This window comes from Populus trichocarpa, chromosome 6 (genome assembly GCF_000002775.5).
Source record: "Populus trichocarpa isolate Nisqually-1 chromosome 6, P.trichocarpa_v4.1, whole genome shotgun sequence".
Classification (NCBI taxonomy): Eukaryota; Viridiplantae; Streptophyta; class Magnoliopsida; order Malpighiales; family Salicaceae; genus Populus; species Populus trichocarpa.
Genome location: NC_037290.2, coordinates 271,269 through 285,525, shown reverse-complemented (window position 1 = coordinate 285,525; position 14,257 = coordinate 271,269). Strand labels below are relative to the sequence as shown.

The 14,257-nt window shown below is 35.1% G+C and overlaps 2 protein-coding genes across 5 annotated transcripts; one reads left to right on the top strand and one right to left on the bottom strand.

The window, feature by feature from the left end:
• Positions 1-147: 147 nt before the first annotated feature.
• Positions 148-2,867, bottom strand: LOC18099728 (uncharacterized). 4 transcript variants are annotated; one of them, XR_008059612.1, is made up of 4 exons: positions 2,452-2,867; positions 2,184-2,345; positions 884-2,048; positions 148-804 (listed from the first exon to the last, which is right to left on the bottom strand). XR_008059612.1 is itself a non-coding variant. In XM_052454264.1 (3 exons), the coding sequence occupies exons 1-3, from the start codon at positions 977-979 to the stop codon at positions 463-465; spliced, it is 339 nt and encodes a 112-aa protein (XP_052310224.1). In that variant the 5' UTR covers positions 980-2,169; the 3' UTR covers positions 148-462. The 4 variants fall into 4 exon arrangements, 1 of the variants encoding a protein (XP_052310224.1); XR_008059613.1 differs by having other exon boundaries at positions 148-798; XR_002982241.2 differs by having other exon boundaries at positions 884-1,568.
• A 3,805-nt stretch (positions 2,868-6,672) lies between these two features.
• LOC7458466 (farnesyl pyrophosphate synthase 1) lies at positions 6,673-10,613 on the top strand. Its single transcript, XM_002308715.4, has 12 exons — positions 6,673-6,922; positions 7,679-7,703; positions 7,820-7,935; positions 8,043-8,129; positions 8,213-8,329; positions 8,411-8,499; positions 8,963-9,014; positions 9,361-9,456; positions 9,582-9,626; positions 9,758-9,847; positions 9,939-10,010; positions 10,229-10,613. Exons 1-12 carry the CDS (start codon positions 6,812-6,814, stop codon positions 10,355-10,357), a joined length of 1,029 nt encoding a protein of 342 aa, XP_002308751.2. The 5' UTR covers positions 6,673-6,811; the 3' UTR covers positions 10,358-10,613.
• Positions 10,614-14,257: the final 3,644 nt, after the last annotated feature.

Here is a 14,257-nt window from a genome sequence, read left to right as displayed (position 1 = left end):
GACTATGCAAGTGGCCAGTTGTTAGCTTACTAGTCTGTTTCACTATGGTAAACTTTCCTCCGATGTGAAGATTGTAATTAAGAACTTACGAGTTCTTAGAATGAACATTTATTAGTGTTTCTGTAATATAGCTTTGCAAGCAGGAAGCAATCAAGCAGAAAGATGATACCATTATGATTGTTCTCAAATTCTGAGAATTATGGCATCGAAGGTAAGACAATACCTGTAAAAATGCCCAACAATCCCTGAGATTTTTAACAGGAATCCACTACCAGCACTGTCAACAGGCCTACGAGAATGACCGAAAGGCAAGTAATGAGGTTTATGGTACCAGTGAGTCAGGTAGGTCAGACACCTTACTTGTATAATAATCTGGCTGGACATTGTTTGATGGATCTTGAAGAGTAGTTTTCGTTGTTACACCTGCAAATTTTTCAGCATCGTGTGCTTTGAGTTAACATTCTATTTCAGGGAAAGAGGGAATTCAAAAACAAGAGAAATCAGTCTATCTGAAAGAACAAGGAGAGTTCTGTAGCCAGCATTTTGTCCAAAAAAAATATCAGCATCTTGTTTATCACCCACCATGCACATTTTGGAGGTGCCGATGAGAAAGCTGCAAAACACAGGACAGTAAACATTTAATCTACAAACAGTCTCCTGTGAGAATATAAGTTGTCAAAGGTTAGTGATGATGTCAGTATGAAATGGGGACCAATTGTTGTGTTTTTGAGACTTGAGCATTTCCAACTGTAATAGGCCCTCTCTCTGTTGAACCGCATGTGGCAGCAACCATACAACCTGCACCTGAAACCAAGAACCGAAATTAAAGAGGTGAAACTGCCTGGTGAAATGTCTTGTTATAATATAAGATCTAATTACTTACCAGGCCACTCCTATAAATCAGTCTTACGTCCCACTGGATCACGATTCGTAGCAATAAAAATGCAACCTGGTTTCTCACGCATGCATAAGGTTCCATACCTGTCAATTCAATATTTATCTTGAAACTAGAAGCATGTAGCTCTTAATTATTATTATTATATTACAGCCCCGGGTATGAGATGTCTTGTGGAATCAAATTCCAGATCAATGTCGATATGACAGATTTTGCATTGACAAAGGAAATATCTGACTAAGACCTAACCATGCCTTGGCCGCTCAGCTAGTGTTCAATTGGCAGGAAATCTTTTTATCCTTGAATCTTAGAGAAGCTGACAAGTGAACTTATGCTCTGTTGTTGCCTTAAAAAATCGATTTCAAATAGTATCTTGCTCAAAATCTCATAACAACATGACCAAATCAAAATACAGCAGACTTAACACGGTAGAAGAGGTAACATAGGATTTAGAAACTCTTACTGAAGCTTGTAACAGTTGCAGCGCGGATCTATTCCAACCACAACTGCACCAACCTGAGGCAGGAGTTGCACCATTACAAACCTCAAACAGGAAAACAGAACTAAATAGACAAGTGAAGCTCGAAGAAATTGCAGCCAAGTTGCTACTTTACACTCTTATCATGTTCATAGAGGGAATTTGATCCAGCCCTATTCTCTTTTCACCATCTTCCTGCACTAAATTGGTGCCACAATATTGTGTAAAACAAGAGCGTAAGGTAAATTGTTGTTCTTGTTAAATAAAAAACATGGTAGAAAACGTCCGCTCCCTTTAAGACCAAATGTAAGATACAAGTAAAAGCAAAGGCAAGATAGCTAATGCTTCCATGTTGTAAAAGAAGATGAACATCCGCAATGGAAATGGATAGAACAATGTACAGGACAAAAGTGTTGTAAGTGAACCATCTACGAGGAGAAAAGGTAAGCCTCCTTCCAACAGGACGCTGCCTTCAAGATTTTATAGATGGTGCAAAAACTATGTCACCATTTTTAAGGAACCTCACTGTTTGAGACAATAGGTAGAAGGCACTTGAATGATGATTAACAGGTGTTTAAAAAGACCACTGAGCTGTGATCTAACATGAAGTCTCCACTCAATTTCAAAAATTAGTGTTATGCTATATGACAGTGGAGGTTGACAGGTGATAAAGGCCTGCCCAAGAAAGGAAATAACCGTAAATTTCCACGATTCAAACACAAACAATCCACAATTCAAACACACAGCAAGAAAGAGCTTTAAAACAAAAAAAGGGAATTATAGTTCCATTGAAATGCCATAGAAACAGACCTCATCAACCGAAATCCAAAGTGAATGGAACTTCTTGGCCCATTGCATTCTTGAATTTAATGAATTATTTATCACAAAAACAAGTGTTTTTTCCCTTAGAACGAAGGAAGTCCATTGTTCGAGAGACCCCATCAACGAGTTTGTCTCCTTTCCAAATCACACCTACACACATTATTAATCAAACAAATTCACCATTCAGGACAAAATCTGATATCATAATTCACCATCACTAGCTAAAACAAACAATTTTTTTATTAGAAAGAAGGACCAACTGTTCTGAGTTGAGAGAAGCTGAGCAGCTCTTTTTGCAGTGTTCATTCTCTAGATATTGCAGCAACAGAACAGAAGAGCAAATTTTTGCAGCTTTGGAATGTGATGCTGTTGGGATGTTACAAGCCACTTTTGTGCTCCAAACTTTTGAAGGGGTTGTGGCCTTGTGGGATTTCGACAATTGGCAAGAAGTGGTTGGATAACGGAAGTGAAGCATTCATGTGGCTCAAACCACAAAGAATAAGGCCATTAGCCCAGATATTTTAGACATCTTATTGCCCCAAAATGTAAGCCAAGATCCAATTCCTTGTAGACCGAACCAAGGAATAAAAAAGAGCAAGACATCCTCTTTGTCATAGACGGGGATGCCAAGAAGACGCTAATTTTATAACAGTCAAAAGGCTGATTCTGATTAGTGACTCCTGACTTCGTCAGCCTTGAAGCATTTTTCAGTCCTTACTGTTAAATTAATTGAGATAATATAGAAAAAGATGTTAGAATTCTGTATATTATAAATAGTTAGTTTTAATTTAAATATAAATAAAGTATATATAGATCAAATTAAAAATATTATTCTATATTTAATAAATAAAACTATATAAATATTATTTAACACTTACCGACGCTACGGCTCAGATTTATTAGCAACTGCTATTAGCCTAACTCGAGTCAGATGCCATAATGTCACATTCCAAATTTCCACCCTGACGGCTCATCGTCCTAGGAGAGATCCATCAATGTCATTGAATAGGCAATTTGGACTTCTCTTAAATGCCATTGCAACTCAAATGCTGGTCCTTTTCAACAATGGTGGCTTTTCACAAGTTTATTTATGTCTAACTTATGTGCTGGCAACTTGCTCCATGCTAATGCCGTCCCATTTGGTTCATTGGATCTCTCGCCATTTGACCACAGTAAATTGACTCCAATTTGAATGGATTCTGTGATGATTTGCGGCTAGCATGGGAATCCAAATGCAAAACAGGGTTGGTTGGAAGCATCTGATCAGAGCTTCAGAGACCAGAGAGGCAGAGGCAAGTTTTTGTGTGCTTGGTGGCAAAATCTGGATAGTCTGTGTGAGGTTGGCACTTTGCAGGTGTGATTCTCATGGAAATAATAAAAAACAACAGGGAGAATGTAAATCCCAGGTGATGTAGTCTTTGATGATTTTTTCAAAGATTTTGATTGGACAATTAGTTCCATGGCCATTGAACTTTAAACCTCAAATTAATGGTAAACTACCGGAATAACCCTTTTCATTGTTTGGTCATCGACCGTGATCATAATTTTTAAACCTGATCCGATAGTTGATATAGACAGATCACGAGTCAGGTCGGTTGATCCGGATCAACCTAAATTTCTTATTTTATTAAACAATAAAAAATAATATTATTTTAAAAAAAATTAAAAAAAAATACAATGAGAAAAAGTCGATGGTTTTTTACTGGGTTTTTTCTGGCCTGACTGGATCACGAGTCAACTTGAGTTTTTTGTTGGATCACATCAGGCCAATTCTTCCTTTATTATTGTTGAAACCTAGCCTAGTCTAAGTTTTGAGTCACGAGTAAACCTGATAAATCAAGTCAACTTTTTAAATAATAATTATAATAACTAGGTAATTTCATGGTAGCGTTTGGTTACCGTTTCAAAAAATAAAAGAAGTAGATAATAAAGATAGAATGAGCATGTTTTTTCTATGTTTCATGTTTAAAAAAATTAAAAATTCACTTCAAGTTCATGAAAGAAATAAATTTATTTTATGTCTTTACACTTCCAGCTAAACACATATCTATCATATTTATATTATTTTTTCTGTTTTGAAATAATAGCACGCAATGTAGCATAAACTTCTTCATTTTTCTCATCCAAATAAAAATAAATAAAAGATTAATGCATGAGACAAAATAATTGATTAAGACATTATATTCAAATGTTGCATGCAAGACATTCTAAGAATATTTTACACATGAATCGTAACGTTTTAAGTTTGTAAATTATACACACAATAGATGACGACCAAGATTCCAATTCTTCACTATTTATTGTTTGAATTGCATGATTTTATATATATATATATATATATATATATATATATATATATATATATATAATCTTGTCAGCTTTTTTTTAGATTAACGTGGATGTCCGGGCCAGCTTGCGCGTACCTCGACTAATTCCACGGACCCTGAAGTTAACGATCATGTAAGCCTCCAGTGGTCATCATATGAGCAACCATAGGGTTTGAACTTGAGACCACAGAGGGAGCAAACCCCTTAGTCCCCAACTCTTACCACTGAACCACCACTTAGATGGTTAAAATCTTGCCACCTTATTTTCAAATTCATGACCTGCACATAGATAAAGTTTTCATATATATATAAACCCAAACTTACATATATATTTTTTTAACTATATAGATAAAATAAATTTTTACATAACATAATAACATAACTAACCTCATAATATAAATTGATTATCTTGATACAAGAGTTAAGACAAATATTATAGTTGTGGAGCACTAACTGGGCTTCAGAAAAAAAAAATTGCAACTAAAAGAACATATTTTGAAGGTCTAACAAAAGTGTCTTACTATCAAGCTATAAACCTGAAAATGATAAATAACGAGAGGGTGAGTTCAACAACTCGACGAGTAGATAACGTTTAATATCAGGATCATATTGTCTAGATTTCTAGCAAGGGTTTTTTTCCCCATAGTTTCTCAATATTCTTACACTTAACACATAAATTAAAACTAATTAATCTAAAAAATCATTATTCCTTACAAAATCATCTAAAAATCAACCAATTAAACCATTACCTATGAGTATTACAATTAATCCATAACATTTCAATCAACTCATCAATTAAACTCAAAATATAATCTTCAGAACCCTAATATTAAACAAATTCAAAGTCATAACTAATAACAACCCTTATACATATTAAAACATATATATTATATTAACAACTTATTTCTTCTAATTTTCTTTCATTCTCTCTTATTTCTTATCATTTATCTCTTTCCTTTCGGTTCTCTCTCTCTCTCATTTTAGATCTTTCTCTCTGTTTTATTGTTTTTCTCTTCCTATTTATATTTATAATTTACATATAATTACTTCGATACTTCTTATTTTTATATATTTAATATTTATCGGTTCAAGGGTGTTGTTGTCTTTTCCTGTAAATTCTTTCTCTTTTGTGTTGTGTGAGTGTATATATGCAATGTTTCACTCTCGGTATTCTAGAATGGAGATGGGACCCTTTCTTGTCTTTTTCAAATGTCCAAGTTTATAGAGGGATAAATTAAAGATCTTTTTGTTGACGATCCAAAATCTCATGCCCACAAGAAACCTCTTAGCATTTGTTTTTTTTTTTAATCAATTTTAAAGAATGGAAGGCAGGTGGTCCATTCAAACTCTTTGACTCCACACGTGATACTAGCAATATTAGTACACCCTTAGAGTATAATTATTTTTAATACATAAATCAATATTTTTATAATGAATTTGGCAAGTAGTGTGATTCCTTGCCTTCCATTGGAACTTGAGAATTCAAACAAGAAGACCCTCTCCGCTTGTTATTCTCTCATTTTTACTCCTATTTTATGCAAATAAAAAACAGGGCCATCACTAAAGCCAACAAGAACAGGAGGAATATTCACATGAGGTTGTGGCTCAGCGATGGAAATGATTTATTCACTTTTTTTTATTTTTTATTAGGATTAAAGTTTTATTGTGTACGCCTGTCATTCTCGGGGTGCCTTACATGTTCACTGAACTTGCAGGACGTTTAATGGGCTCAGACATTAGTTGTGGTGCGCGTAAACTGACACGGATACCTCGGGTAAAAAAAAAAAAGAACATGAGGAATATAGTAGGGGTGTTCAAAAAAACTGAAAAACCAATTAAACCTAGAAAATCAGAAAAAAATAACCAAAAAAACCGAACCGTGAAAAAAACCGATTAAAATTTTGAAAAAACCGACCGGTTCGGTTCGGTTTCGGTTTTTTAAGCCTGGAACCGAAAAACTGAACCGAACCCGAATCGAAAAAAACAGAGCCAAACCTGTTTGAACCGGTTTTTGTTCTAAAAAATCAAACCGAACCGAATTGAAATCGATCGGTTTGAACTGATTTCAGTTTTTTTTTAAAAAAAAATTTAATTTAACTTTTTTTTTTATAAAAACCACGTCAAATCAAAAATGAAGAATATAGTACACAAAGAACAGGAATATAGTAAACAAAATCATCTCCTTCTCCATATAAGGAAGGAGGGGCCATTCTAACATTACCATCTTCACCACAATCCCCCTGTCTTGTGTCTGTCTCTTTTAACACCTGTGACCAGAAGTCAGTAGCCATGGCAGATCTGAAGTCAACGTTCTTGAATGTCTACTCTGTTCTCAAGAAAGAGCTTCTTGAGGATCCTGCTTTCGAATGGAGTCCTGATTCTCGTGATTGGGTTGATAGGGTATTCCCTTTTTGGCCTTTTCTTGGTTTTCTTTGCATCAGTTCGTGAAAGTTTCGATCTTTGTGTTTTATTGGTTTTGGGGTGCGTGTGTTTTTGCTTGATTTGATTGGTAATGGAAATGCAATTATGAATCCTGAGGTTGAAAATGCTGTTTTATGGGTTTATTTGTTTGTTTTGTGTAAGAACCCAGAATGATTTTGATGCACTGTGTAAAGAATCTGTTCTAAAATTGCTATGGCCCGACAGTGAACAGGATCTTGATTTAAAGATGGGTTTTTGGGAAATCATGTCAAAATAAGTAATCCCTCATTAATCTTTGTTCTGTGTGTTTAAATGAAGTATGAAGAGAGTTGAAATCAACAGAAGCGGTTCAATCAATACAGCTTTAAATTAGGATATAAGAAAAGGCTATCCCTGAGCTCTACCTTGTCTTGCATATTCGTTATCTTGAATTCTTTCCAACACCACATGGTTCCCTTGTTCTGTATCTGCGATGCTCCAAGTACTGCATTGGGAAAATCTTGGGCATAATTAGCAGGCCTAATGATCCTGAAAGCAACCCAAACAGCACTTTCGGGAGATGGGTTTATATATTGTTATAAATTGTATCGAAGCCAACTTAGCTTTTCTTGTTTGCGAATCTGGGATGGATATTTTGTCTCCGGATTTTGCTAAATTAATATGTCTGAGCTTAGGATTTATGCTGATTAACTTTTGTTTTTTTTCCTAATTTTTATATTCATTTCTATGTTGCAGATGTTGGACTACAATGTGCCTGGAGGTAGGAATTGAATCATTAAATCAACCATAACGAAGAAGTTAAATATTTGTGATTAATTATCAGCCTTGGAGGTTGCAATTGAAACATTAAATCAACCATCGCAATTTGTTTTCCAGGGAAGCTAAATCGAGGACTATCTGTGATTGACAGCTACAAATACTTGAAAGAAGGAAAGGAATTAACGGAAGATGAAATCTTTCTCACAAGTGCTCTTGGTTGGTGTATTGAATGGGTATGACTATTGAAAACTGTACTCTTCTCACCTTTTGATTTAGTTCATTAGATAATATTTCTGCTAGTTCACGATCAACTTATGGTATTTCACGTCAATATTTGCAGCTTCAAGCATATTTTCTTGTTCTTGATGACATTATGGATAGTTCCCATACAAGGCGTGGTCAACCCTGCTGGTTTAGGTTGCCCAAGGTTGGTACAATGAGCATGTTGTTTACCACTATCATTTTGGTTTCCGTTGTTAGTAAAATTGACTTTGATAAACTGCTTTGTAGGTTGGTCTTATTGCAGCAAATGATGGGATTCTGCTTCGCAATCACATCCCTAGAATTCTCAAAAACCACTTCAGAGACAAGGCATACTATGTAGATCTCCTCGACTTGTTCAATGAGGTAATTGATTTCCCACATTTTTCTTAAATACTTTCGGATATTGAAATGTGCTGACATTTTGTATATGCCGTTCCTATGCAGGTTGAGTTTCAAACAGCCTCTGGACAGATGATAGATCTGATTACAACACTCGAAGGAGAAAAGGACTTGTCCAAGTACACTTTGTCTCTGTAAGTGAAAGCATATTCTAACCCTGAAAGTTACAGGTCTCTGCATAGTTAGACAAATGACCAACCCATGAGAAATTCCTTCGAGAAAACCCTCATGTGTAGGTAGGATTGCATGACAAAGCAGCTCGCATCTATCATGAGCATAGACAATTCTATATTTTTCTCATTATTATTCTAGTTCACTGTTGCTTGTAGTAGGATATAAATCTGTTTTCATCCAGATCCACCAATGGAAAATAGGTCTTGAGGATGCAAAAGTAGTTGATTTTGGTATAATTCTTGTGGTTATTTGACGTGTTAAAATTTATTGAAACCTTTAAATCTAAGCATGCAACTAGCTCTTAATTCACTTATCTAGTAATTTCTATTTAGGTAAAACTCTCAGAAGCTTCCATAACTTTGTTGGTTTATTTTCCAATTCTAAATTGTTTGGTAACTTTGAATTTGTTGGAAATATATGCAGACACCGGCGAATTGTGCAGTACAAGACCGCCTACTACTCATTTTACCTTCCTGTGAGTATGCACTGCCTGATTATGGTTGTCTGAAAAGAGTATTATTGAAATCCGGAGGATTAGTTAAGATTCAGCTGTGCTGATCACATAAACTCTTCATAATAGTTTAATGATGCATTATGCCACCACGCTATTTCTTGCATCTAGACTTTCATACTTCAACTTTAACTGAACCATCGGCCCCAACTCTTAAACTACAACCAACACATTTCTGCGTATGAATTCTTTTATTGTGGTTCTCTCTGACCATCCCCCACTGGCAAGCCAATTTTTATAAATCACATTTTCCACATTATATGTATCATTCTGGTTTATTATTTGATTATTGGTCATTTAATCTACTCAGGTTGCATGTGCATTGCTCATGGCGGGTGAGAATCTGGACAACCATGTTGATGTAAAGAATATTCTTGTTGAGATGGGAACTTACTTCCAAGTACAGGTAATGTGGTATTGGAGGTCTTAATGGTGTGATCTTTTTTCTTTAACATTGGCTGCAACACATCTTTCTTTTCTCAAATTTAGTACTTCATGCACCTCAATCAGCTTTTTATGTTTCTTGTGTAGGATGATTACTTGGATTGCTTTGGTGCTCCAGAGACAATTGGCAAGGTGAGCTCATATTATGGATAAGAGATATGTTTTAGTGAACAAAATCCAGGGGGTAATGGAAAAATTAAACGGCTAATCTGCTTATCTGATTGACTGGAGTTCTTACTGATATATATTCTTTTTGCAATCAGATAGGAACAGATATTGAAGATTTCAAGTGCTCTTGGTTGGTTGTGAAGGCTTTGGAGATTTGCAACGAAGAGCAAAAGAAACTATTACATGTAAGAGTTAAGAGTAGCACATTATTTTATTCGCTTTCTTATTTCTAGTGAAAGTAAGGTAGCGTTGCTTACTGATGTTGTTTTCTTCCAGGAAAACTATGGGAAAGCTGACCCGGCAAATGTAGCAAAAGTGAAGGCCCTCTATCATGAGCTGAACCTTCAGGTTTGAACTTGATCTCAAGTAAAAAGTGCTTAAAAACTTTCAAATGAGAGTATATAATGTACAAGTGTTCCACTTTGCAATTGATGTGCAACGATGCAACTTTCCTTTTGAGTTTTTTGGCAGACTTGTTGGTTTATTGTGCGCGATACAGAAATTGCAGCATTATGTCCTTCAGATTTCCTTTCTCTTATATATAATCTCATATTTTGATTCTATAGGGTGTATTTGCGGACTATGAGAGCAAAAGCTATGAGAAACTGATAGCTTCTATCGAAGCTCACCCTAGCAAAGCAGTGCAAGCAGTGTTGAAGTCCTTCTTGGCTAAAATTTACAAGAGGCAGAAATAGAGAAATGCAAACAGAAGTTGGATGATGCAGAAGAATGCAAGTCTTATACATTTTTCCAATTTGTATTTGTAGTTTCCTAACTGAGGGTGATTGTTCTTCTTGTATCCTATCCCTCTTGGAACCATTTTGGTAGTGTTGGTGCTTACCTTCTTTTTTGTTTTTCTTTCCTGAAACAATGCTGGTGCTTGCCTTTTTGGTCATTGAATAAACAGTGGTCAATCATTATTCATTAATAAGATTGAAGCTGTTTGACCTATCTAATTGTGCGGAGACTTTCTCTTTAGATTTCATAGTTGATTTTGATTTCTTTAGTAATCTAAAAAAGGGAGTAAATTTTTTTTAATTAACTTTAGTTATCGATATTAATGTTAAAGGAGAAAATAAATAAATAAATAAGTTTTGATTTAATCGAAGTTAGTATAATAAACTTGTGGTTTAAATCATGAGATTAAAATAACTTTATAAACACATATAGAAAAAAACAAAAACAAAAAAACTTAATATTTAATAAACTCAACGTTAAATTTTTAAATCAAGAAAGAAAATAAGTATAAAAAAAATTGAAAAAGAAGACCGATATTAATCCGGGCTAACATCTTATATCCGTGACCCGGGTTATAAAATAAAAATAATCGCATAGAAAAAATATTGAAGCTCAATTCTCAATAATCTAATGTTGAAAGCTGAAAATAAAATAAAAATTAATTTTTAAAAAAGAAAAAAAACAATTAAAAGAATGCTAAACAAACTTGACATAAAGATAAAATAAAATAAAATGATGTAAAACCCCCGAGCCAATCTAAGTTAGTATGACAAATGTGTGACCTAGACCGCGAGGCTGAGTTATCGTCATAGAAAATAAGATGAAAAACATAAGAAGTTTAGCTTTCAATAAACTCAATGTTGAGTGATGGAACTGAAAAATAAAATCGGTGAAAAAAATTATAAAAAAAATTTGAAATCAATTTAGGTTAAAGTTTTATACCTATGACCCGCATCATAAAACTATGATCATCGCATCAAAAAAATTAATGAAGCTCAATTCTAAATAAATTAAATATTGAAAGATAAAAGAGACAACCAATTTTTTTTAAAAAAAGAATCAATGAAAAAATAATTAAAAGCATAAGGGCGAAATCTAACCTAAAAAGTAAATTAAATTAAATCAAATAATAAAGGATGAAGTTGAAAAATAATTTTTTTAAAAAATAAGGACCAGATTTGATATAAATGCCAATAAAATAAAATATTAAGAGATGAAATTAAAAAAAAAAGAATTCGAAACAAATAAAAAACAATTAAAATAATGAGCGCTATAATTAAAATAAAAAGAAAATAGAGGACAATCTTTAATGCATGATTTTTAAGGGGAAGATAGAGAAAATGAGGGGGGAGAAAAAATCTAACCGACACCTAACTAATATGAAGAGTCTTACACGCACTGTCTTATTGAATGTGTCTCCACGTGATACATCAATAGAGACAACGGTTGGTCATTTTTTACCATTAAAAGGCGCCACACGCGCTGCCAAAAAAACACATGTGCCTTCTATACACTATCATATGCATTGTACACACCAATAATTTTTTTTTTATTTAATTTATCAAATCCTCTAAGTGCCCCTGACTCTATATGGATATTAACTAAAAAACCATAACAAAAGATAAAAAAAATGTCAAGTACAACTAGAAAAGGAGTAGGATTAATTCGAGGAAATCCACAGACTCCAATATTTCACTAATTGCAAATGTTTTCGATGCCTTTCTCATTAACAAGAAGACTTTAAATACAACTGGAATAACAACTGACCGGATTACCAGCACTAAAAAATAGCATAACTACTTATGTTGATATTCAGCTAACAACCTAAGCTGAAGACCTATTCTTAAGCTAAAATACTTGGCTATAATTCAACAGATTAGAAACAAGTCTTAACCTGATGCCACGTATAATTATTGGATTCAATATCAAACTCAACTGGACTCTGGACTTAACTAAATTAAATAATAAGCAAATAAATACTGGGGTCTTTATGCAGCCATAACTCAGCTCTGGTGACATAACATTGTCCCCCCCTAAATGACCTTGTCCACAAGGTCTGGAAATTCGTTGACTAAGATAGAATATTCCACCCAAGATGCTTCCTCTGCACCCAGTCCCTTCCATTTCACCAATACTTCGGTCACCGCATGATTTTTTTTTCTTCTTCAACCGTCTGTGCAATATTTCTTCTGGTTCAGGCCGGATAATTCCATTCTTGTCTGTTGGTGGAAGAGTAACAACCAGATGTTGTCTTTCTCCCAACTTCTTCTTTAAGCAAGAGACATGAAACACCGGGTGTATCTTTGCTGCAGGAGGAAGCTCAAGCCGATAAGCAACAGTACCAATCTTCTCCAGCACTTGATATGGACCATAGAATCGTGGAGACAATTTCAAATTCCTCCTTTGCACCACCGATTGCTGCTTGTACGGTTGTAATCGAAGGTAAACCAAATCTCCCACATCGAAGCTTCTCTCAGTCCTCTTAATATCTGCAAATTTTTTCATTCTATCTTGTGCCAACTGCAGATTCGCACGAAGAATACGGATGATTTCATCTCTGGTCTTCAAGGTATTTTCTACTTCTTGAATTTGTGTGGTGCCTGCCGTATAGGGAATTAACTTTGGGGCCTGGGTAGCCATAGACAGATTCAAAAGGGGATAATTTGGTAGAAGCATGAATGTTGGTGTTGTACCACCACTCAGCCAACGGAAGCCATTTAACCCATCCTTTTGGCTTGTCCCCCGAGAAACACCTAAGATATTGCTCAACCATCTTGTTGACAATTTCTGTCTGGCCATCTGTTTGGGGATGGTAAGCTGATGAAAATTTCAAAGTGGTTCCCTGCAGTTTAAAGAGCTCCTTCCAAAATGTACTCGTGAAAGTAGGATCTCTATCAGTAACAATAGAATTAGGCAACCCATGTAATTTAAAAATATTGGCTAGGAACACCTGAGCAATCTTTGAGGCAGTGTACGAATGAGAAATAGGAATAAAGTGAGCGTACTTAGACAACCGATCCACTACCACCATAATAACACTATAGCCTTCAGAGTTTGGTAATCCCTCAATGAAATCAAGGGAAATATCAGTCCATACCTTCGTAGGAATTGGCAATGGTTGCAGCAATCCAGCAGGGTGGATATTCTCAGACTTGTTCTGCTGACATATATCACATTCCTTGATAAACCTTCTGACCTCCTTCCTCATACCTTCCCAATAAAACTCAGATTTAGCTCTATGAAGAGTCTTGTGGAATCCTGAGTGTCCTCCTTGTGGGCTACTGTGCAACAAATGAAGAATTTGTTCTCTCAACTCCCTTGAGGTGGGGATAGACAATCTTCCTTTGTAAAATAATAGTCCATCCTGCTGTTTATAATTCTGGGATGCAAGACTTCCTTGTTCCAGCTTTTTAATAATCTGTTGCAGTTTAGGATCTATAGCATAACTGGTTCTAAGTTGTTCCAACCAAGTGTTTGCTGGTGCAGTAATAGCAGATAGATTCCCTTCCTTCGACTCTTCCATTTTTCGGGACAAGGCATCAGCAACCTTGTTTTCCTTCCCTGGTTTGTATTCTACCACAAACTCGTATCCCAAAAGTTTGGTAATCCATTTTTGCTGAAGAGGAGTACCCACCTTTTGTTCCAGCAAGTACTTGAGACTCTGGTGATCAGTCTGTATCTTAAAGTTGTGTCCTAAAAGATAAGACCTCCATTTCTTCACTGCTAAAACCAATGCCATTAGCTCCTTCTCGTAGGTAGATAGTTGCAAGGCTTTTCCATGAATTGCTTGACTCATGTATGCTAATGACCTACCCTGTTGCATTAATACAGCTCCAACACCAATACCAGAAGCATCA

What these genes read in the sequence shown, in the direction of transcription:
- LOC18099728 (XM_052454264.1), bottom strand. Translation starts at nt 979, where the DNA reads ATGGAACCTTATGCATGCGTGAGAAACCAGGTTGCATTTTTATTGCTA. An exon ending in TGATTTATAGGAGTGGCCTG is followed by an intron (nt 805 to 883) that starts GTAAGTAATTAG and finishes TCTTGGTTTCAG; the next exon opens with GTGCAGGTTGTATGGTTGCT. An exon ending in TCTCAAAAACACAACAATTG is followed by an intron (nt 614 to 712) that starts GTCCCCATTTCA and finishes TGTGTTTTGCAG; the next exon opens with CTTTCTCATCGGCACCTCCA.
- LOC7458466 (XM_002308715.4), top strand. Translation starts at nt 6,812, where the DNA reads ATGGCAGATCTGAAGTCAACGTTCTTGAATGTCTACTCTGTTCTCAAG. An exon ending in TTGGTTGGTGTATTGAATGG is followed by an intron (nt 7,936 to 8,042) that starts GTATGACTATTG and finishes CAATATTTGCAG; the next exon opens with CTTCAAGCATATTTTCTTGT. An exon ending in GAACTTACTTCCAAGTACAG is followed by an intron (nt 9,457 to 9,581) that starts GTAATGTGGTAT and finishes TTTCTTGTGTAG; the next exon opens with GATGATTACTTGGATTGCTT.